At 26.1% G+C, this 25,411-nt stretch overlaps 2 protein-coding genes across 3 annotated transcripts; one reads left to right on the top strand and one right to left on the bottom strand.

Annotated features, from left to right (window-relative positions):
- Positions 1 to 13,937: 13,937 nt before the first annotated feature.
- LOC126903127 (uncharacterized) lies at positions 13,938 to 14,857 on the bottom strand. Its single transcript, XM_050681143.1, has 2 exons — positions 14,423 to 14,857; positions 13,938 to 14,277 (listed from the first exon to the last, which is right to left on the bottom strand). The coding sequence occupies exons 1-2, from the start codon at positions 14,562 to 14,564 to the stop codon at positions 13,982 to 13,984; spliced, it is 438 nt and encodes a 145-aa protein (XP_050537100.1). The 5' UTR covers positions 14,565 to 14,857; the 3' UTR covers positions 13,938 to 13,981.
- Positions 14,858 to 15,531: 674 nt separating this feature from the next.
- On the top strand, positions 15,532 to 23,970 carry LOC126902997 (uncharacterized). Of its 2 annotated transcripts, XM_050680864.1 has the most exons (7): positions 15,532 to 15,901; positions 16,764 to 16,957; positions 17,046 to 17,122; positions 17,512 to 18,458; positions 18,514 to 18,688; positions 19,382 to 19,516; positions 23,208 to 23,970. In XM_050680864.1, the coding sequence occupies exons 2-7, from the start codon at positions 16,776 to 16,778 to the stop codon at positions 23,528 to 23,530; spliced, it is 1,839 nt and encodes a 612-aa protein (XP_050536821.1). In that variant the 5' UTR covers positions 15,532 to 15,901; positions 16,764 to 16,775; the 3' UTR covers positions 23,531 to 23,970. The 2 variants fall into 2 exon arrangements, with proteins under 2 accessions (XP_050536821.1, XP_050536830.1); XM_050680873.1 differs by lacking the exon at positions 19,382 to 19,516 and having other exon boundaries at positions 15,534 to 15,901.
- The last annotated feature ends 1,441 nt before the right edge of the window (positions 23,971 to 25,411 follow it).

Here is a 25,411-nt window from a genome sequence, read left to right as displayed (position 1 = left end):
ACATTAGGTTTTTAAACTCTTTTTAGGCACGGGGCGGTAATCCGACCCTCGTGACCCTGTAATGTGTATATGTAGTAGGTGTGAACAAACTAGCAAAATAATTCTTGTTGTTAAAAGGAGATTATAGATCTATTGCTTTATCGTTCTTTACTCAGATTATTAACTCTAAATAAATGAGATAATATAAATTGACTTACCTTCGTATTCTGTGATGTCCAAGAAGATAAATGAAGTATTTACCAGAAATGCCAATTTTTATTTAATATTATTAATTTATGTTAATAATGTCTTTATAGGACTAAAATAAGTTTTAAACACAAATAAGGTATACACAATAAAATAACTCAAACGGCAACATGGGGCCATGATCAAAATGTTAAAGCAAGAGTAGTTCGTAGGAACGAACTCACTTGAGCTGGAGCTGTGGCTGGCTTTTCAATAGATATCAGTACTTTTTATAGTACTAAAAAGGTACCCCCATATCCAGGGATATTGCCGTTTGTGCTATTCCTGATTATATTTTATTGTTTTAAAATATACAATACATGATAATTATTTTAGATAACATAGTTAACAATAGATGAGTTAACATATATATAAATAATAAGAAATTGTATTGAACAGCATATTTGTTATGACAGATAAATTATTTGTTTGTTTACAAGTTATTTAAAATACAGATTATACATTTTTCATTAACAATTGTGAGATGCGTAAAGCAAAGTATTAAGCATATCACGACATATAAATACAAAAGTATTAATTAATTAATACATTTTCATTACGGAGATATAAATTAATAAATTACAAAAAACACAATTTCTACATAATGAAATGTTATGTTTTTGATAAAATACACTGAAATCCATTCTAATATTAATAAGTAAGTACTCTTAAAAATGTTAATTTATGTCAAAAAATTCCTTTTTTTAAGAAAATGAAATGTAATATTCTCCTTTGGAATATTAATAAAATCAATACCTCTTGTATTTCTAAGACCACAGAAAAGAATATGCTAACACGATTACACATATGGTATTAACTTTTGGGCAACTATAAAATAGACGTGAATCATTGTCTTTCATGCCGTCTTCGAGGCACCACTAAAGTACTAAAAAAAGGAAGTTAAAATATAATAATTCTTTTGCGTTTATTGAAATATAGAATGATGACTGAATGTGCCTATAAAAAGTATGACACATTCAAAACGCCCAATCCCTGTTTATGACTTTTGTAATACATTATATAAAGTCTGAAGACACTGTTTTTCCAGCCAGTCACTCGCTCATTTTTCTCACTTAATAATTACTTTTATCAAGTTAAATCTCTAAGATTATTTCCTACGTATTTTAGCATATTCTTTATACTGTGAGTCTATAATATTAACTTTCTTCGTTAAATTTAAATTACACATTTGTTAAAATAATTAACATTTTCAATAGTAATAAATACGCTTTTATCAGCCATATACGATTCTCATTTATTAACATATCCACTACAATTTCAAATACATTCTTAACAACCATAAGTCAACAATCAAAATTTCATCACTATCAGTGAATATCAGGTAAGAGTAGTTTTTATACACTAACTACACTAATAAAGTAATAACTAGAAACAAAATACTTGTATCTATTATGTCTTTACAGATGATGCCATTATCATTCTTCTTTATTATACCATCCCCATCAACTTTATTTTTGGTTATTACAGAAATATAATTGTTATAGTGCAAAAAAGAAATAAAGATTTACAAGCAATTTGTTGATATATTCTATTTAAGTAAATTTAAGTATTGGTTGGTGCATACTGAAGTTATACTAGAAATATTTTAACTTCAATTGCTTATGACATTGAAATTCAACAAAAAAATACTGTGATAATAAACTAATAATGATTAGCTCAAAACATGTATCTAATATACTTATTACTCAATTGATGTTTCTAAAACTAATTTATCAAAATAACTAAGCAAATAAGTTTGAATATTATAAAATATAGTAAAGATTATAAGTTAAATTCTGAATATTTCATTATAAAAATAATTAAATTAAAAAATTAGTCTGACTACATTTTTATTTATTATAATATTTTGTTGTTTTATTAAAACAATTTTATTCAGAGTTTAAAAAACGATGATAAAAAAATTATATATATATTATATATAATAATACATATACATTTAGAAATACTTAACCAAAAATAGCTAATTCAAATGAAAATAATATTTAAATTTTCATATTATAAATTGGAGTTTAACCCATCACTTCAATTTAAAATATGTCAATTTAAATTTAATTAATTTAGTTTTTTTTGTTGATATTATTATTGAAAAAAATTAATTTTTGACCGTAAAAACATTTAGTATAATATGTCTCTTTTAAAGAGAATTTGTTTTTTATTTTGAATGTAATTATGTAATAACTAAATATTTAATTTAATTAATTTAACCATATTTTTATAATATACAGGGTGTTCAGTAAGTCAGGAAACGGGTTTCTATTGTTCTCATTGTTACAAACAAATGTTACTGAACACTCTGTATATGTATTTAATTAATTCATTGAATCAATTTTTCTAGTAAATTAATAATAGAATAATACATTTTTATTAATTGGAAAATTAAAATTATATGTATTATTATTTTGAGTATGAAATATACAAATAAAATGTTCTCTATTTTGTATTATTGCATATATCAGTTATAAAATGTTTACAATTTATTATTATTATAATAAATATATTTTATGTTTTCTTAATTGACTTTTGATATGATTTATTTATTAATCTAACAAATGAATTATGTAATTTAAATATATAATCTTTTTGAATTTTTTCTATTTTATCTTTCAATATTTTTTCATATGTATTTAAAAAATAATGTGTTATTTTAGGTTTTTTTAACTCCAATAAGCAACAGATTTTTATAACATGTATTTGAAAAATGTTTTATAATAATACTAATAATAATATAAGTTTATAATGTCTGTATTTTATGTATTAATTACTTTATATAATTATTAATACATCTTAAAGGCTTTTACATATATAATAACACATGCTAATGGGTCTTACTACATTGTGATAATATATGAATGATGACACTAATACTACAATCATTGTTGCTACAACAAAAAACATTGGTAAATTTATGCATAATATTTGTAATTATTATTATGAATAAAAATATCAATTAAAAAAAAATTTCTTTAGATCCATCTTTAGATCTAAGTTTTATTATATTAAAGGATGAAATTCATTGTATAAGGTTAGTAATTTTTAAATATATTTTAAAATATCATCAATATATTTACAGGCTATTTATTTCAATTGTATATTTTTCTTGAATATCTTACTGACTAATTCTGTTTCCATAGAAATACTAATTTCTTATTATTCAATTAAAAATGGCGAAAAATTTGTTTATTTCTTAAATTGATGAATCGTGCGTTCTACTTAAAATATAAGAGTAAACCCAATGTAATATAATAAGACATGCATGCAATTGGACGATGTTCCATCACAACAGAATAGTAGTTGAATTATTAAGTAGTGAATTATCCAATGGGAAGATAGACCTTATGGTACGGTGAAATTATCATAATATTCATCTGACTAGTTTCACATACATGCAGATTTTTTAAGGATTTATTTTAGAAATACGTATTTAAAATTAACATATGCAATGAGCAACAGAAAAATGAACGCAAAATTAAAGCGCACGTCCTATAATTAAAACTATTTTAATGAATATTTAGAAAACAAAATTAGAAACAATGTGTACATTATTTAAAAATTAATCATCAAAACAAAAAACAATCTGTGAAAAAGAAAAGAGTACAAAATGTTGCTTACAGAGCAATAAGATTCTATAGGTAAAACTTTTTAGTTATTAATATTATTGATTTTAATAGATAGAACTCTTAAAAAAAATTAAATAAATATTGCAAGCTTAGTAACTTTGAAAGTAATAATATCAATATTCTAAGTCAAGTACTAAATTGATTACATAATGAATTATTTATGTAAAAAAGTAGTGGTTAATGCAGTAATATATGCTCGGTGTAAGACAGAGTATGTCATATTTTTCCTAACACAACAACTTCATAATATTATGTTTGTTATAAAAAAATTAAACCACAGAAATTAAAAAATCTCCATAAAAAATGTAGCACAACATGACAATAGTACAATAGTTATTATAAATAATAATTTCTCAAATTGATGAATTTTTACAAAAAATTATAAAGAATTAAAAAATTTTAAAGTTAATTTGAAAATATCTCATATAGAACTTTTACATTTTTATGCTGCAAAATGATAAAGACGCGTTAAAATCATTTTGACGAATAACCACGTACAATTGGTTATTGACTAAAATATTTAATTTGATAACACACATGTTTTTCAACAACTATCTACTTTCACTTGTAAACGTGGAAAAAATGCAATCGTAAATCTTAAATTTTTATTGATATTTAATAATTACATTTATAAGGTACAATATAAATTTAACAATATTTATTGATCGTTTCATGCTCAAAGACGATCATTAAGATAAACCAAGCAACAATAATCAGGCAATTTATGACTTTGCTCTGTGTAGCCAAGTCAATGCGGAATTATCTGTAAATAATTAAATAAAATAATAATAAAATGGAGAATACTCTAAGTACGGGCGAAATTTATCAGTCGCTCATATAATTGCTAAGCATTTTCGTTCTACGGCGGCATAACGTTTCTGATAGTTTCTTACTGGCGTAGGATATGATTCTTCTCTTTCCCGGTTCATCTCCGTGTTGAAAGAGTATTTCGCCCACGCCCATTTCACTTACATCGGTTTGAAGGCAGAAAGTTTACGCGTAATTAGAAGGACTCACTCGTGGGGACTCACACAGGGCCTTTTTTACCTGTTCAAAAGCCCTTTGATGGTCTTCCGTCCACAACCCTTTCGTCCTCCTTTTTAGTAGGTTAGTCGGCGGCGCTATTGTTTCGGCGTAGTTGTCGACGAATTGACAATACCAATTAAATATGCCGAGACATCCACGTTAACCCCTGATATTCTGTGGAACCGATAGGACGCGGATGGACTCGAGTTTTTCGGGCTGCTTGTCTATGCCCTCACCGTGTACAATATGGCCCAAAAAAGAAATTTAGGAAAACCCTATTTTACACTTTTTTGTGACATGTCAGCCCGTGTCGCTCTAATCGTTCTAGAATTTTGCCTAAATGTTCTAAATGCTTTTCTAAACTACTTGAATAAATAATTATACCGTCCAAGTAAACTTGGACAAAATCATCTAGATATCCTCTAAGTACTTCATTCATAAGTCTTACGAAAGTCATAGGCGAATTTTTGAGTCCAAACGATAGTACACGAAATTGAAACAAGCCCTTTCTTGTTCTAAATGCCGTAAACTTACGGGCTTTTTGATTTAAAGAGCATTGCCAATAATCCGACTTTAAGTCGAGAGTCGTGTACATTTGTGCCCCTCTCATGTTTCTAACCATCTCGTTTAGATTAGCATGGGGTACGCGTCCGAAACGGGTACTTTGTTTAGTCGTCGGTAATCTATACATAAACGAAAAGTCCCGTCCTTCTTCTTGGTCAACAGGATCGGTGCTGACCACGGCGATACACTCGGTTCTATTAGCCCTTGCGCCTCCATGTCGTTTACCATATCGTCAATAATCCCCTGCTTGTGCAGGGTGTAGGGGTACGGTTTTAGTGCGATAGGAGTCGGGTCTTTCAATAGAATATCGTGCTCGATTAATTTTGTGCGACCCACCGTGTCGTTAAAGACCGCTGCGTAATTACATATCGTCTGTGTTAATAACGTCGCCGGTTATATCTAACTGCGTCAGATCTGGTTTGCGGATCGCGTGTCGTGCGCCCGATTTCCAACAAGCGGTTGTACGTTTCTTAGTGCCTAAGTGTATTGTTCCTGCTGAGTAGTCCCAGGCGACTTTCTGATCAATCAGAAAATCATGGCCAAGTAATACGTCGCAATATAGGTCGTCTAAAATAACCGCTGAAAAACGCACTTCTAAATCTGCGATTTTGGCGGTTAACGTGGCGGTACCGTTCGTCGTGGCGATGTGTCCGTCCGCTAGTCTAACCGCGTAAGTGTGTCCTTTATAAACAGTTCCGTATTTATAAGCAATTACCGGTTTTACATACGATTTATACGCCTGTGAGTCGAGTAAAGATGTGACGAACCCAGTTTCGAATTCTAGCTCGACTGCTGGAGTAGTAATTCTACAATTTCGTTGGCCATTATTCGGGTGGTTTACGGTTCGAACGGGGGGCAGCTGGTTCTTAACCGCGACGTCGGTTTGCCCACTGACAGTGTTAACTGCCATTAGTGGACTTGCCGGATCGACTGACACCCCCTTCCCCACTGTGCCCGAAAAAATTTCGAACACCTGACTCGCGTTTTGGTCGTTCGTGTCGGCAGCGTGTTCGAACTCCGATACCCTGATTACATCCGAATTTACCGCGGGGTCCCCTCCATTCCGATAAGAGGGGTGCGGTGCCGAAAAAGTGCCAAGATCGTTGGCGGTATGTAACTCGTAAGGGCCGTTAGATTCGGTGTTCTGCGCGACGGTCGTGATGCGTGATATGTTACCGGATAAAAATTGCGTAGCGGTAGGGCACGTTTTAATTGCAACGTCGTTTAAAACGCTGCGCCCTGTTTGGATCTGTAGTAGGCTGGAGGGGCGGACTAATTCCCTCCTAGCCGATACCGACGGTCTGTTTGGGCACTGGCGGTGCCAGTGTCGCTCGCCGCAATATCGGCACGGGGTTGGCGGTGCGTCCGCGTTTGCATAACCCGCTCGCTGTGGGGCCGCTGGTTGCGCGGTATGCCGCGGAGGCAGTTCAGCAGGCTGTCGGGACGCTAGCGGAGCGTACCGAGGAGCCGCGGTTTTATCTACGACGTGCTCTATCTCACGTAGATCGGCGAAAGACGCTGGGTGCATTAATCGTAGCATAGCGTGGTAATCGTCCGGTAAAAACCCCGTTAACTGTCGCACAAGTTGTTGCTCCGGTAAACCATAACGTAGGCCAAACGTTGTTTATGAATAATAAATTCAGATAACTTTTGTCGGGGGCCCTGTCGCGTCTTTTTTTAAATCCGTCTCGAGCGCAGTCCTGATATCGATATTGTCAAACTCCTCGAGTAATTCGGACCTAAATTCCGCTTATGGCATATTGTTTAATTTAATCGCTCTCCACCAATCACCTGCCCTGTCGTTCAAAAACGGGACGACGATATTCACCCATGCCGTTGAGTGTATACCGCCCTGACAGAGTAGATCCTCCGCTCTGTCTAGAAACTCCCGTGGGTCCTCTTCGTTTCTCCCGTAATATTCAGGTAAGCAGGCGCGTACGGTGCGTAGGTCGTGGTAAGCAAGCACGTAGACATGGGTGGGCCTGGCCCCCCTTAGATTTAATATGGCCCAGGGCCGGCCCCCCAAATTTAAAATTCAATTATTTTTACGAATTATCACTAACGTACTAGGCCTTATATACATTGAAATTATTATTAATTTGTGATTACTATTGAGTAATACAGTTATTATTATGGCTGTATTTTCATTTTTATATTCATAGAAAACGTTATTTGAAAAAGATAACGTTCTGGACTTAATAATAAATGGAATATCAGTTACTCCAAACGTGGTTGTAGATAAATTTTTTTTAACTCTGGTCCAACAAATGATAACAAACTACCAAGTATCATTGATAATTATTGAAATATGCATTGATTATAACTCTATAGAATCTAGTTGATTACAAAATTCGATAGAGTAATACTCTATGAGAAATTTTTTGATATATCTTATCTTTAATCTGTTTTTTTTTTTTATAATTTAGTAGTTATACTAGGTAATTTACTTGTTTTTGTTAATTTGTTATTTGCGTGCTTTAAATAATAGTAATGAAAATATGACTAAAAAAAGGCAGGAATTGTTTTTAATTTTAAATTAAATAAATTTTACATTGTTTATAATTTATATTTATTTTCAAAATTATTTATAACTTATTTGTTATTAGTATTTAGGTATAAATTATTTTTTCTTAATAGCTTAAAAGTTGAAAAATTAAATCAACTTATGTTCACATCATTATTAGCTTCGATGCGAAGCTGAGAAGGTATTGGTTTTACTATGATGTGTTTTTTTTTTTTTTTTTTTTTGGTGTCTGTTACCACTTTTTCTCAGCTCTCACCGAACCGATTTCTTTCAATGATACGTCAAAAGATCACAAATCGTATCTAGTCGAAGACATTACCCTCAAAAATTGAAAAAATTTCCCTCGTTCCCCGTAAATGGGGGAAACCTCCAAAAAAATTACAAATTTAAAAATCGCTAATTTTCGAAATTTTTTCAATTTTTTTTACTTAAAAGTGCCATAACTTTTTCAAAAATGAACATATCAATATAATTCTTTTTTATATAGATGCATAATATCATTACCTTTCATTTGGTATATTTTTTTCATAAATTTAACCCTTAACCTGCCCACAAGGGGGGATTTAAAATGACAACTTTTTCACAAAAAATTAATTTTTTTAACTTAAATTTTGAAAATGTTCCGGAAGGTCTGACACTTTTATATATATCTTAAATTAAAGCTAATGTAATATGCTTTATCATGAAAAAAAAAAATTTCGGACTTTATCTTATCTTCATGGTGAAAATGGCTACCGAATGCTATTTTCGTGTGAAAATTCTCGATTTTATTATTTATATAATATTTAACTTTATAATGCTATAACTTATTGAAAAGTTTATGGATCCACACAATTTTTTTATGAGAAATAATATTTTTTAATAAACCCTTTTTCATTTGACATACTTTATCTTTATCGAGATATTAATAAGGAACCAGCAGATCAAGTAGCTTTTGGAATAAAACACCAATTTTTTTTAAATTAAGCACTATCTAAAGATTTGCATCGGAGCGTTTATTTTTGATAGTGATTTTAATAACTGTCAGATATCATTATACTTGATCCAACTATACCACGTCACAACTGTGCCGCGACCCCCTGTGCTGGGTTTTTTATTAGCTTCGATGCAAAGCTGAGAAGGTATTGGTTTTACTATGATGTGTTTTTTTTGTGTCTGTTACCACTTTTTTCAGCTCTCACCAAACCGATGTCTTTCAATGATACGTCAAAAGATCACAAATCGTATCTAGTCGAAGACATTACCCTCAATAATTGAAAAAAATTCCCTCGTTCCCCGTAAATGGGGGAAACCTCCAAAAAAATTACAAATTTATAAATCGCTTATTTTCAAAATTTTTTCAATTTTTTTTACTTAAAACGCTATAACTTTTTTAAAAATAACCAAATCAATATAACTTTTTTTTATATAGATGCATGATATCATTATCTTTTATTTGATGTATTTTTTTTTTATATCTGACCCTTTACCTGTCCATAGGGAGGATTTAAAATGAGAACTTTTTCACAAAAAATTAATTTTTTCAACTTGACTTTTGAAAATGTTCCGAAAAATCTGACACTTTTATATATGTATTAAATTAAAGCTAATGTAATGTACTTTATTATGAAAAAAAAAATTTCGGACTTTATTTTATCTTCACAATGAAAATGGCTACCAAATACTATTTTTGTGTATAAATTTTTTTTTTTTTTTTATTATAAATTTTTACTTTAAATGACAAAAAAAAGTAGGTTAAAAATTATTACTTTTAACATATTAAAAATCAATAATAACTTGAAAACAATTAATTATAAAAATATATAATATATAAGTAAAAAAAAATTACTAATCTGGATATAATTAAGGAAGTAGAAGTTGTTGTTGCTTTTGTATTTATCCACCAATTTTTTAGAATTAAACACTATATACAGATTTGCATCGAAGCATTTCTTATGATAGTGATTTTAATCACTGCCAGATTAAATCTATACTGGACCCAACTATGCCACGTCCCTACTGTGGCACGACCTCACTGTGCTGGATTTTTTTTATATTTATCTGTTCATTACCATCAGTCATACTCAATGACTAACTGAAAAAATCATCTATTGTTTTTTTTTTTTATAAACTTTCACAAAAATCAACCATAAAGGATTAACAAAATAGGTTAAATATGTCATGTTTCATATTATTAACATATTAATAATTAAAATCAGTATCAATTTAAAACTATTTTTTTTATGTCAATACTTAATTTTTTATAATAAGTAATTCTATCAAAACTTAGAAGTGATAGAAAAGGTCTAATTAGAGATTTAAAAAAAGCGCGAAAAGTTGAAAATGTAAAGTATATTTTTGTTTATTATAATTTCTTTGCAGAATAATAGTAATTAGTATAAACCAATAGTACTTAGTATTAAGGGTGTAATAAATTAGTAGTAATATGTATTTAGGGAGCAGAATAATAATAATTGGTAAAAAAGGGAGAGAAAATAGGAATAATTAGTAATTAAGGTTGTGAGATGCAGTAATTTAAGGGTAATAATTAGTAATTCAGGATGTGATATAGAGTAATTAAGAGAGAGAAAAATAGTATCTAAGGGTAATTAATAATTAAGGATGAATAATAAAGAGGAATTAGGGGTTATACTAAAAGTTAGGGGGAATCGGTAATTAAGGAGGTACATTAAAAGAGTAGTTAGAGGAGTTATTAATTAAGGGGGAATTCTAAAAGAGTAGTTAGGGGGAATATGTAATTAAGGGGGAATTCTAAAAGAGTAGTTAGGGGGAGTTGGTAATTAAGGGTGTATTTTTATTAATTTGTAGATTCTGTAATTTTTAATTAAAAAATATATAGTGTTCTATGACTATATTTTTTTGTATCTGTGAACGCTCAATCTCAGCTCTCGCTGGACCGATTTTGATGAACATAACATCAAAAGATCACAAATCGCATCTAGTAAGACATTACCTTCAAAAATTGAAAACATTTCTCTCGTACCCTGTAAATGGGGGAAATCCTCCAAAAAATTACAAATGTAAAAATCGCTAATTTTTGACATTTTAAAATTTTTTTTTTACTTAAATTTCTAAAAATGGCCGAATCTATATAAATTTTTTTATAGATGCATGATGTCTTTAACTTTCATTTGGTATATTTTTTTTATAAATCTGACCCTTTACTTGCCTACAAGGGGGATTCAAAATGACAACTTTTTCACAAAAAATTAACTTTTTCAACTTAACTTTTGAAAGTGTTTCGAAAAGTCTGACACTTTTAGCTTCGATGCGAAGCTGAGAAGGTATTAATTTTACTATGATGTTTTTGTTTTTTTGTATCTGTGAACGCTCAATCTCAGCTCTCGCTGGACCGATTTTGATGAACAATATGTCAAAAGATCACAAATCGTATCTAGTCGAAGACATTACCCTCAAAAATTGAAAAAAATTCCCTCGTTCCTCGCAAACGGGGGAAATCCCCCAAAAAATTAGAAATTTATAAATCGCTTATTTTCAAAATTTTTTCAATTTTTTTTACTTAAAACTGCTATAACTTTTTTAAAAATAACCAAATCAATATAACTTTTTTTTATATAGATGCATGATATCATTATCTTTTATTTGATGTATTTTTTTTGTAAATTTGACCCTTTATATGCCCACAGGGGGAATTTAAAAAGACAACTTTTTCACAAAAAATTAACTTTTTCAACTTAACTTTTGAAAATGTTCCGGAAAGACTGACACTTTTATATATACCTTAAATTAAAGCTAATGTAATATCGTTTGATTTTTATCTCATTTAGATTCAATAACTTCAATAAAGATCAAGGATTCCATAAATTTTGGCGCCCCTCGTAAGAAGAAATTTCTTATTCGTATTAAAATTATTTTACTATATTTTAAGTTTTAGCTTCGATGCAAAACTGAGAAGATATTTTTTTGTGACTATCATTTATTTTCTCTGCTCTAACTTGACCTACTTTTTTCAACAATACGTCAAATGACTACAATTCGTATTTAGTTGAAGATATTACCCTCAAAAATTGAAAAAAAAATTCTAATTTATCAATTAAACAGATAGTTAATACATTTTCTCCATAAAGACAATTAAAATCAATAATTTCTAATGTTTTCAAAATATTTCTTAACGAATGAAGTTTGATATAATAGGTTTCAACTACAAAATTAAATCATTTTACTTTGTATTTTAATAAATTTTTTACTGTATTTGTGTGTGCTACTATTAGACTATAATATTACAAATTTTTTTGTAACATGTTGCTATATAAATCATTTCTAAAAAAATGATTGTTTTTTCTCCTAAATTAACAATTTATTTTTACAAATATAATCAAATTTTATAATACGCTCATTTGAGTAAATCTTTTTAACAACTTTGTTTTGATTGGTTCATTTAGTTAAAGTAAATCATTAAAATTAATTAAGTTCTCAATATTTCAATTGTAGAATCTTTTCAAACAACAAAAGTTACTAGGAAATTATTACTACTACTTCTATTTAAGTTATCTATTACCATAAAAATGCAAAAAAATATTGAGCTTTTCTGATAAATTTACAATAAATAGTAATTATAAAACTTTCTGACTGCATATTGATCTTAACGATACAATTTTTTTAATTGTCATAAAATTTTCTATTTAATGATGTCAATGTCAAACTTGCCAATTGAGCTAAAAGTTATGGTAAAATAAATTATTTTTTTTTATTATAAACATTTACAACAATCAACTTTAAACGATTAAAAAAATAGGCTAAATATGTCATTTTCTTTATTTTTAACATATTAATAATCAAAATCAGTATTAATTTAAAACAGTTTTTTTTGATCTTAATTATTTATTTTTATATGTAAATATTATTTTTTAATAATATTAAAACTTAAAAGTGATAGAAATAGTCTAATTGCACATTTGAAATCATCGCGAAATGTTGATTTAGAATATTAAATTTTTGTTTCTGATGAAAGTTCCTTGTAGTACAGTGTATAAAACTTATAACTTTGTTAACTGTTAAACTTTATCAAAAATGACCAAATCAGTATAATTTTTTTTTTAGATGCATGTCTTTATCTATTTAAATTTAAAAATTATAATTAGTATTTATTCATATATTATATTTTAAAATCAAAGAACTACTAATCAGGATATAATTAAAAAAATAAGAGTTGTTGTTGCTTTTAGAATAATCCACCAATTTCTCTAAATGAAACACTATCTACAGATTTGCATCGAAGCGTTTCTTATGATAGTGATTTTAATCACTATCAGATTAAATCTATACTTGTCCCATCTATGCCTTGTCCACACTGTGCCTCGACCCCACTGTGCTACCGTTTTTATATATATGTTAAATTAAAAATAATGTAATGTACTTTATTATGAAAAAAAAAAATTTCGGTTTTTATTTTGTCTTTACTGTGAAAATGGCTACCGAATTCTATTATTGTGTGAAAATTCTCGATTTTATTTTTTATATTTTTAACTTTATAATGCTATAACTTATTGAAAAGTGTATAGATCAACATAATTTTTTTATGAGAAATAATATTTTTTAATAATCCCTTTTTCATTCGATATACTTTATCTTAATCAGGATATTAATAAAGAACTAGCAGATTATGTAGCTTTTGGAATAATCCACGAACTTTTAAAATTAAACACTATCTAAAGATTTGCATCGAAGTGTTTTATTTTTTTTATAGTGATTTTAATCACTGTCAGATATCATTATACTTGATCCAACTATGTCACGTCACCACTGTGCCGCGACCCCCCTGTGCTGGGTTTTTTATAATACTGTACTAATTAGTATACTTTATACGAAAACAATTTGTTTTTAACCAACCAATGGTAAAATTTTGAACTTGTAAGATTCATAGAATGGGATACTGTCTAAGGAGGAGTGGAGGGAGCCCCCTACAAGCTTTTCATGGGAAACAAATTATGGAAAATGATACAAGGGCCCAAAATTGTTGGCCCCTCCAATAAATATTTTCTGGCTACGTGCCTGGTTCCTTCATCTTTACAATGAACTCGTCTTTTATCTTAGACGGTCGATTTTTGTGCTTTCCACGTCCATCTTTAGGTGATATACCAGATAACAAAATACTTGTTAATCTTTGCACTTGAATATGTGACATAGCATGCAAGCTCATAAAAGCCTGTTTGCAAACAGATATGCGTAATTCGTTTTTGTTGACAAAGTAAGCAAAATTACTCGCCCTTAGTTTTGCATTTGCTCCACCAATCTCAGACCTTTGGCGGCGTCTAATCACAGGTTTTGTTTCGATCAGCCCTAGTAAAAAAGTATCAAATTCATTTTTCGGTTTTCCATCATATAAATTATGAATTATTTTTTTTTTCGTCATTGGAAAACGTATTCATACACTTGCGTCTGCAAACGCAATTAGGACCAGTAATTTTAGAAGTAACTAGATTACCTGATACTGAAGTATAAGAAGTTCCATTTTGACGAACGATCTTAATTTTTTGACGTTTCCATGTTTGAGGATAAACTTTGCGTTTCTTTCCTATCTTTAGTGTTTCATTTTCTTCACCTGACGTAGTGTCAGAGTCAGTCATTTTTATTTCACAAAAACGTTTAAACAAAAAAACAAAACAAAATATGTACTCATAAAAAAATATTATTAATATTGCAAAAATTTAATAATGTAAGCACACATTCACACCACAACAATAACGATAACCATAGAGATAAATAAATGATAATTAAAACACTGTTTTTCCACTCATCAAAATAATAAATATACCTGTGGCAAGTGAAAAAAGGTTGTACTATTTTTACACTCAATACTTAGATCTAAATTAGATGAGTTTATTCGTAAAAAAATACGAAATATCGAATTTTGGACTAATACTGTACTTCCACTCACCGATTCAATTATATATATATTTAAATTCCTAGATAAAATACATTTTAATGTTTTTAAGAATTATAACAACTTAAAAATAGTGCTCCATAATAAATGTATGGCTGCGGCTGCGGTAAAACAATTTGTGACGTAACGCGCCTATTTAATATTTACCGTAAAACAACAACGGGAAGTATGAACAACAAAATTTCGCCACTTAAATTTTTGTTATTTTTTAAATTAATAAAAACAAAGTTGATTCTTAGTTAGGTATTCTATAAAAATATTTATATTAAATTACTACATTAACGCTATCTAGTATTTGCTTTAGGTCTTAAAATTTCTAATAAAAAGACATTTAAGCAGTAGGTTACTCTGTTTCCATACAAGTATCATCTTTATTCTCTTTTAATTTAAAAACATAGATAAAGGAAAGTTTATATAAAGAAAAAAATGTCGAATAATTACAAAGTAACAAAATATCTCAAATTTGCTAAATAATTCTATTCGTCTTAAATAAATAATTATACAAATTGTTATTTGATAATATATTAAATAAACATTTGATGTTTACATACATATAATATTTTTCTTTAAGAAAATATTAGTTCTCTTTCTTCCATGACAATATGTATTCATTTAATAATTTTGATACTACAAGAGTTCACTAATTTGACTTGTGGTATAAGTCATTGATAGATTTCTAAGCATCAATATGTATTTATTACCTTAGACATAAAATTCCAATTGTGGCTCTTAATATTTGAGTTTTAACGTAGAAAAAGTGTCAGTTATAATATTTTATTATTGCTAATTATTAACAATTCCTTGTATGATAAAATTATTTTACAATTTAAATTGTTAGAATATTGTGATTAAGTGATAAAAGTTTTATACGCAGTAGATCTTTTGATTAAACATTAGATTTTTATTCAGAATTTATTATAATATTATAAGATATCATATGTTAAGTGATGAAGTAATTTTTTTGGATGTTGTTTGAACAAGGATTATATTGAATTGATGTGTTTAGTGTTTTATAAAGAGGTAACATAATATATTATTTTATTCCTTTTAAGAACAATTTAGTTTTACTTTGAAAATACAATTATTTTCAGTATTAAGAATTAAAAACACTACTTAATGTAACTTCATGTTCACTATATTTAATGAGTCTTTATTTTTAATAAGTGAATGAATAATTCTCTCTAGTTTAATATTGAGATATTCAATTATAGGTGGTAGACATTATATAGACACTTTCATTTCAGTCTTTTTTTTTTTTTTGCTTACATACATTTTGTTTATCCTATTTTAATTTTGTTTTGATTTCAACTTTTTTCATTCAATTTACTTAAGGAGATCTGCATTATTTTTAAAGAAACAATATCTTTTCAATTAAAGATAGAATTTAATGGATTAAAACTTTGTTCATATTTTATACATGTAACATATAATTAAATATAGTATTCTTATGCATTTTCAAAAAATTGCATTACAATTATACTATGGCTACTAATTATCTAATTAATATATTATAAGATACATCGTTTACGATGGTTCATATTATTGTTACATTGAAAAATATTTTAAACAATTCTCTTAACGTTTGTGAAAGATTTAAGATAAGTCAAAAGTCATAACCCTAAATTCACAATTATAGACCTCCTATAAAAAAATTACTTTTTAAAATTAGAAATTAAATCTGGTTGGGCTGGGTTTACCGTCCTTTTAAAAATATTTATTTGTAAAAAATTCATGTCGAATTGGCAATTCTAGAATATATTTTTTTATTGAACTTGTAAAATAATTTTTATCTAACAAAAGATATGTCTCTTTGTTTTTCAAAGTCTGTAATGATTTAAAGACTTCCTAAACCATTTTAAATATGTTCTTTTATAAATTACAGTAAAAAGAAAAAATGTGTGATCAAACAATGCCTTATACACCCGGTACTTTGGTATGGGTAGCACTAATTCGTAATTATTGGTGGCCAGGAATAGTTATTGATCCAGAAAAAATACCAGATGAGTTGAAGTCAGAAATTGAAAAACCCAAAAAGAAACCAATTTGCACTGTATTTTTTGAAAAAGAAAGATCTTAGTAAGTTTCAATCTTTAATAAGTTAAAATTAAATATTAAATTATATAAAATTGTTTTATGAAATAAAATTTATTACTGTTTCTATTAGTCATGTTGTCTATGATATGAAAAAAATCTATCTTTATGATTGTGCAAAAAAAATGGAATTTATAAACTATGGATACAGTAAGTAAATTACTCAATGAAAGTAGATATTTTCAAATATGTAAAGTAACTAAAATAAAATGTTGTAAAACAATTAACAATATATATATTTATATATATGTATTGTATTGCACTTCTTTATTTATACAATAAAAAATTTAATTTTGGCTTTTATATTATTAAATTAAATTTGTGAATATAAAAACATCATAAATGAGTTTTTTAAATTCTGCAAGTTAAATTTTTTTCCAATTACCATAATAACAAAAAACCCATGTAAACTAAAAATATCATATCCCTTTCTTTATATTGAGATTCTAATCTAATTAAAATTATGCCATTTTTTTTATTTAACTAATTAATTTAAATTGTAAACTAATCAAACATAATTATTATTATATCATTTTCAGCCTGTTATAAAAAACAAAATGAAAAAAATATTGCAGGACCAATTAAAATGGATAACTTTTTGGATGATGTAATTTCTGCTGAGAAATCCATTGGTGGTAACTTGAAAATTTTTAAGCAAGTTGAAGATCAACTAGCTAAACAAGAAAAATTGAATGTAAAAAATTTATTTTCTTCAAACAAAAAAGAAACAAGGAGATCATTGCCAGTACCTGTAGTTTCTCAAATTAAAAAAAAATTATCTACACCAAGGTCTCGACCTGTTGTTCCTAGTTCTACTATTCCAGGTGTATATTTTTGTCATTTAAAAATGGGATGTACATTTTCATCCACACGATTTGAAAATCTTAAACGTCATATGGCTATGCATAAAACAGAAAATAATTTAAGTTCATCAGTTACACCTATGAAAGATAACTCTACCTCTATCACTTCAAAATCTAGTACAAAAATTATTTTTTCTTCTCCTAAAAAACGTAAATTAGTTAAAACTAAGAAACCCGAATGCAAAAAAATGAAGATACATAATGAAATCCTTAAAGACTGGGATGATGATGATGAAGACAATGAACTATATTTAAGTAATGAAGAAAAAAAAAATTATTGTAATGATACTGAAAGTAATGGTGATATTTTTGAAAAAGTTAAACAATTAACTCCACAAAAAAATGATGAAGATGAAATTCCTGAATCGAATATTTCTAAAACAGTTTTAGGATCCCCAAATGTATCAAAAGTATATTCTGAAAAAAAATTAGAAAATTATGAAAAATCCTTCTTGTCAAAAGGTGACTCGTCTGATATTGAAAAAGAAATGTTTGATGACATTAATAATACCAAATTATTATTAGAAAAAACTGAAAATACTTTAAATTATATAAACAACTTGGAAAGCTCTATAGGTGGAAAATTAGACAAAACAAATTCATCTGATCCTGTTAATGCAATGGTAAGTAAACTAAGCTAGATAATTTCATATTATATTACTTTAAATTTAATTTTAGGAAGAAATAGAGAATAAAGACTTAGCTGTTGGAGTTAAAAATCGTTTGAACAATGTTGAAACTAACCAGACAAAAGTCAACACTTCTAATGATACTATTATTGTTAAATCCCCTACACCTGATTGGGTGATAGAAGAAAAGTGGAATATTAAATCTGACACTGGTTTTAATGAAGGTAATCGTAAAATTTAATATAGTTAGGAAAATAAATTATTTTATTCATTATAAAAGGTTATAATACTAGTTGTTGTAATCTCTTTATTATATAAGTTATTAATATTATTTTTTTATATTTAAGTATAGAAATATTTTTTAATTTTATTTAAAAATGTTTTATATTATATTAAAGTTTTTTTGAAAAATATTATACAAATTAAAGGAGACCTATATAACTCAGTTAGGAATGCAGGATCTTGGTATATAGATACTGAGGTTAGATTTTCCAGTTGTCTCTATCTCAACAATATATATATAACTTGTTCCATTTAATTTAAGTATTATCATTGGAACCCAATCATTTTTTTCCTTTGTTACTCATTATAATCAATATTATTATTATTAAACTTAACGTATGATGAATTGTGTATTCAACCACAAATTAAATTATTACAGAATAATTAAGAACAAATACAATATATTTTGTATTCTAACATATAATTTTAAGATAACTGCTTGTGTTAAGTGTACTAAAGATTATCCTGTTTATATAAGAACATTATTACTATTTGAGTTAATTAAAAATATCTATTAAACAATTTAATACAAGTCTAAAAAATTTTATAAAATTGTAAAAGTTTACTTTTTAAATGTACTCATTAATGGTGAATTTTTTTATTTTATATTAAACTAATTTTTTTATAATACTTAGCTAATTCATTATATGATGAGAAGCGGTCTACTAGTCATGGTACTCTACCTGAATTTTTGAAGGGATCTTCCCAGCTAGTTGATTCAGATGAATATTCAAGTGATTTGGTCGGCGAAATATCGACAAGTATAAAAAGTACAAAGACTGGGGGACTTAAGGAAAATGCTTAAATAGCATTATGGAATATTCTTTTATAGTTAATTTTATATATAAAGTTATTTTTATAATTACTTATTTAGACTATTCAGAAATTTGACTCAAATACTTAAAATGGATAAGTTATTGAATTAAAAATTTTTATTGTTACTCAAAAATAATATTTCTTTTTTATTTATAACTAAATAATAGATATGAATATTATTGATGAACTATGGGTAAATAATACCCATAGTTAATAGTTTAAATATCATTTATTTTATTTTTTTAATTACTCAGACACATTCAGATTAGTTATCTTATTTATAAATGTTACAATTTTGGATTGATATTAATTAATTTCTTATACTATATTTTATAAAATTATCTATTTTCTTTATTAATAGTCATTATAACTTAATTACAACATAGGATATTATTTTATTAGTAAATTTCATTAATCACATTCAGGAAATAGAAGATCCTTTAAAAAAAAATGTATGGTTTTTCTTTTTCAGGGACTATTTTGTGTTACTTTATTTTACTTTTTTTGTTACTTCTTATTCTAATTTAATATAGGACAGCAAATATTATTAATCTAGTGAATTTGAAAATATTATTTTATTACTGTCAATGATTAATTTAAAATTAAAATTTTATTATTTTTAATCATTGTTTGGAAAACTTTCAGCTCTTTAATTTAATGTTACCATTAAATTCTTAATTACGCTGTATTTCATGGCATAACACTTAAACAATTACAGTTTTTTTTACAATGAATTTTATGGCTTTTATTGCAAAACTTCATTCATGTCAGAACAATTAGTTTAGAAATCTGAAACTTTATTGACTTAAATGTAATTTTATTTTATTTAAAGAACTCAATATTTATATAAATATATAATTGTGAATTGATAATACCAAATACATGTTTGGAAATCAATATTTAATAAATGTCAGTAAGAAAATAGTAATTCAATTTTTTTACTAAGTATAAAAAAATTATTTTATTAAATTTTTGGTGGAATTTATTTAGTTAACAAATGATAATTTTTATAAATTGTATAGCCTTTGCTACTTTTAATGAACAATTAAAAAATAAAACTTATAAGTATTATTTTTCTTGTTTAATTGTAAATAAATAATTAACTTACAACTTATTTAAACATTATATAAATATAAATAATATATATATTTAATAATATAAAAAAAAACTATAACTAACAAAAATTTTCATATTGTTACTTAATGACTTGTATTAAATTGTGTATATAATTTATGAACTATTGTAATAATGATTATTAGTGGTTGCAAAAATAGTTAAATTAGTTTATAAAATATAGTCACGGTAGTAAAATTAATAAAAATATTAACTACTTAATTTTTTTATCTGGTTTATGGTAAATGTAAGTCACACTTACCATACATAGATAAAATAGCATACAAAATAGAATTCCATTTTTAAATAATTTGAGAAATTTCTCAACACAACTACTCAGTATTTAACTCTATATTTTTATGTTGTTTATTATGTTTAAATATTGTTTCAAAGATTACATTTTATAGATAAAAAAATCATGTTCTAAAAATTAAATGTTTGTAAAACTCATTAAAATATCTTTAACTAAATAAAGACTTATCACTGAATATGAAATTAAATGTTTATAACAGGAACATTGTTAAATATAATACTATTTAACTAAATATCTACAATTTAGATTGAATCAAAAATAATAATGTGTCCAACATCAATTAATTAAAAAAAAACTAATTCACAATTTTTATTTATTGAGTATTTCCAAAAAAACTACTTAATTAACATCTAAATAATTAGAAATTAATATCTAAAATTCTCTTTATGTAATAGAAAATTCATAAATAAATCATATATTTTGCATTTTTTGTAATTTTTCGATTTTCAGAGCATTTTATTCATTTTTTAGGTTAATTATCACAATTTAAAATATTATTGGGCAAAAATTGTATTCTTATTAAATTCGGTTAATTAAATGTGTGTTCTACAAAGAAATAAACATTTTTTTATATGTATTACTTTTTATAAGAGGGATTTCCCTCCACCCAAAAATGATGAAGATTACCTTTTATTTTATAAAAATAATTTTAAAGAATAGAAATTACAACTATTATTCCAAATGTGCCTATCAAAATATTGTATTTTTAAAATATTTTTTAACTAGGTATTAGTAATGTTTTTAATATAAAATAAAAGCAATGTATATAAAAAAATTTAAATAATTTGTTTATTTTCGGGATTTATGAATATTTTACAATATATTTTTTAATTTTTTTGAAACATTTTTATACTTATAAGATATTTTTATAGGGTAATCTAAGAACTTTTCTCAATGTTTTTTAGAGTATTTATCTGTACCCTAGTTATATCTATGCTTTAAAAATAATAATTTTAAAAGAATAAAAATAATATTTCCTATTCAAAAGTTATTATATTATATGTTCTATAATTTTTAAAAGAAATTTACTTTAAACCCTTTGAAAATATTAATAAAAAAATTTAATATAGTATTAACTGAAGTTTTTTAAATGAACAATCGTACATGTTAGAAAATCTAAAACAATAACTTTTGAAAATATTACCTTTTTAACATAAAAAATAGAGTTGAAGTGTGAGTTTATTTCTTTTTATATCATTAATTTTTAGATCTTACTATTCCTTTTTTTTTTTTTTGGTATAATTTTTAATATAATGTTTAAAATATTGTGTTTAACCAGTAGTTTTTTAAATTGATAATATTTTTTTTAATTTATTCTTTTTTAGTCATATTAATCACTCTTGTAGCATAGGTAGAGTATTATAAATATTCACTGGTACGAACTGTACCCATTAGTGTTACATACTCGCTTTACATATTATAATGGTTATAACTCAATAAGTACTTAACCTTAAGTTGTTATTGACCCATCAAAATTTTTTGTAGAAAAACAAAAAAAAAATTTTGGAAATGTTGAAAAAATGTTAAAAAGTAATTTTTTTATTATTTCAATTAAATAACAAATAATATGCTTTTAATGTGGTCTAATAATACAGTATAAATTGTTTAAAATATAAAACAGTGAAATCTTAATTATATCAAAAGTTATAAGTGTTATCAGTTAGATCTGTTTTAATTTATAAAATATTTTATTAGGTAACATGTTTTCTGAGATATGCATATCTTCTAATGCTCAATTTCTTTTTAAAGTATTTTTAAAGAGAACTATTGTAGTACTGTGTTCATTTTTTAAATAACTATAAAGAATTACACTTTTATTTTCTAAGAGATTTTGTATGTCAGAAAAACTGATATATGAAAAAAATTAATATCTAACAGTTGTTTTTCTTTTATTAAAAATAGGTTAACTAATTTCTTTTCATTATATGACTATTTAATGAAAAATGTATAATAGTTGAAATTTTTAAACTATTAATAAAAAATAAACATTGTTAAATTATGATAGAAAAATTTTAGATTTGTGTTTTAACAAACAGCATATATAATAAAAATATGATGAACCGGAATTCTTTTATAACTTATTATTAATAAATTGTATTTTTTTTAATGTATACAAAAAATACTAAATAAAATCATAGTGTTACATAATTTTTAAAACTTTTATAATATTGTTTAATTAATTAAATATCATTAATCAATTAAATATTTTTATTTTGCAGTGGAATCTTTTTTAACTTTACCCACTCTTGAAAGTCATCTGCAGAAAATGAAGCTCACAGCAGTATTTACAGATCCAATTCAGGCTCCTATAGTGACTGCAGAAATACAGCCAGAAATACCTCCAAACACTATTAGGCGGACTATTCGTATGCCAGTTTATAATGAAGTAGAAATGTTTACAGATAAGGAATTATTAGAAAAACCTGAAATACAAAAGCTCCGAAACTATTTGAAGCAAGAACCTGGTACAAAACTATTTGTAGATATAGAACCTAGAACACCCAATGAACCTAAACAATTTTCTGTTGAGAAAAACAAATGATTTTCCTAATGTTTAACTTTATAAATTTAAAAAGTTATAACATATTAATTTTTAATTAGTTATCATTTATCCTATATTGGTTAAGGTATTCTTGCTATTGTTTTGTTTTTTGTATTTTTCAAAAATCAAGTGTATCTCATAATGATAAACATAACTATTTTCTTACTTAATTTTTAGTTCATTTTAGACCAACCATTTTATATTATTATTATTATTAATGGTATATTATTTAGAATTTTTTTATTATTATTTTAAATAATGAATATTGTTTGTATCCATTAGTTCATTTTTTATAAAGTTAACAATTTTATAATCATTGTTTGTACCTTTCATTTTTTTTTCTGGATAGTTTGTATAATTTTAATTGAAAGTAATACAACTCACTAAAAATATTTATGACTATAAACATGTAAATAAAACATTAAAAATTTACTCTTTTATCTAATGTTTTGTGTAAATTTAAAGTTAATTTGATGTTTACCTTCTATAATTTTCTCTGGAAAATTTCTATTATTCTTAATTTTTAATTTAAACCAAGTAATATGAAATGTTTATTAAAATTTTGATTTAACTAATATTACTACTCATATTACATTTTAATTTCAATTTAATACTATGTTTAAAAATATAATACTATATTATAAATATAGATTCTAATATAATTAATATAATATTTAATCAATACTCGGTTGCAATGATACTTTTTAAATTAAATTTTTTTTTTATCAGAAATATACAATCTGTACAATGAGCACAATAAGCAAATATGATAAAAGTAGAAAAATGTACATGAATACATTTTGATGGAAGAAACCACTTCCCACTTAGTGACTTCCCGTTTTTTTTTTTTATTTTTTTTTTTCTAAAATTTTTATTTTATATTTCCAATAACTTAATTATATTAGTATAAATTTATATTATTAGAAAGAAGATCATGGCACCACTTACGTTTTAAACGTCTGGGTGGGTCTTCAGGTATGGACAAGGTTGAGAGGTTTTTTATTAGGGGATTAGAGTAGGAGAGTAATTTACTGTGGAATTTTTTGTAGTAGGAGATGGCTTCTTCATGGACTGTTTTTAAGTTAAGGTCGTTATGGAGTGTATAATTAGAGATATAAGGAGGTACATTGATTAGTTTTCTTAAGACAATATTCTGAAAGCATTGAATTTTATTGGTATTGGATTTTTTAGCATTGGCCCATAACTGAAGGCCGTAAGTCCATATGGGTTTTAAAAGGGATTTATAAATTTAAAGTTTAACATTAATGTTTGTAAAAAAAATTACAAATTTAAAAATCGCTAAATTTAAAAATATTTTCAATTTTAGCTTCGATGCGAAGCTGAGAGGTATTGGTTTTACTATGATGTGTTTTTTTTTTTTGTGTCTGTTACCACTTTCTCAGCTCTCACCGAACGGATTTCTTTCAACGATACGTCAAAAGATCACAAATTGTATCTAGTCGAAGACATTACCATTCAAAATTGAAAAAATTTCACTCATTCCCCGTAAATGGGGGAAACCTCCAAAAAAATTACAAATTTAAAAATCGCTAATTTTCGAAATTTTTTCAATTTTTTTTACTAAAAACTGCCGTAACTTTTTCAAAAATGAACATATTAATATAATTTTTTTTTTATAGATGCTTGATGTCTTTACCTATTATTTGGTATATTTAATTTGTAAATTTGACCTTTTTTCTGCCCACAGGGGGGGATTTAAAATGGTGACTGTTCCACGAAAAATTAACTTTTTCAACTTAACTTTTGAAAATGTTCCGGAAGGTCTGACACTTTTATATATATCTTAAATTAAAGCTAATGTAATATACTTTAATTTGAAAAAAAAAAATTTGACCTCTGGACTTGTCTTCATGGTGAAAA

This window comes from Daktulosphaira vitifoliae, unplaced genomic scaffold, assembly GCF_025091365.1.
Source record: "Daktulosphaira vitifoliae isolate Bord-2020 unplaced genomic scaffold, ASM2509136v1 Scaffold_1, whole genome shotgun sequence".
Classification (NCBI taxonomy): domain Eukaryota; kingdom Metazoa; phylum Arthropoda; class Insecta; order Hemiptera; family Phylloxeridae; genus Daktulosphaira; species Daktulosphaira vitifoliae.
Note: the sequence above shows the minus strand (reverse complement) of the source record. Positions and strands in the feature narration are given on the sequence as shown.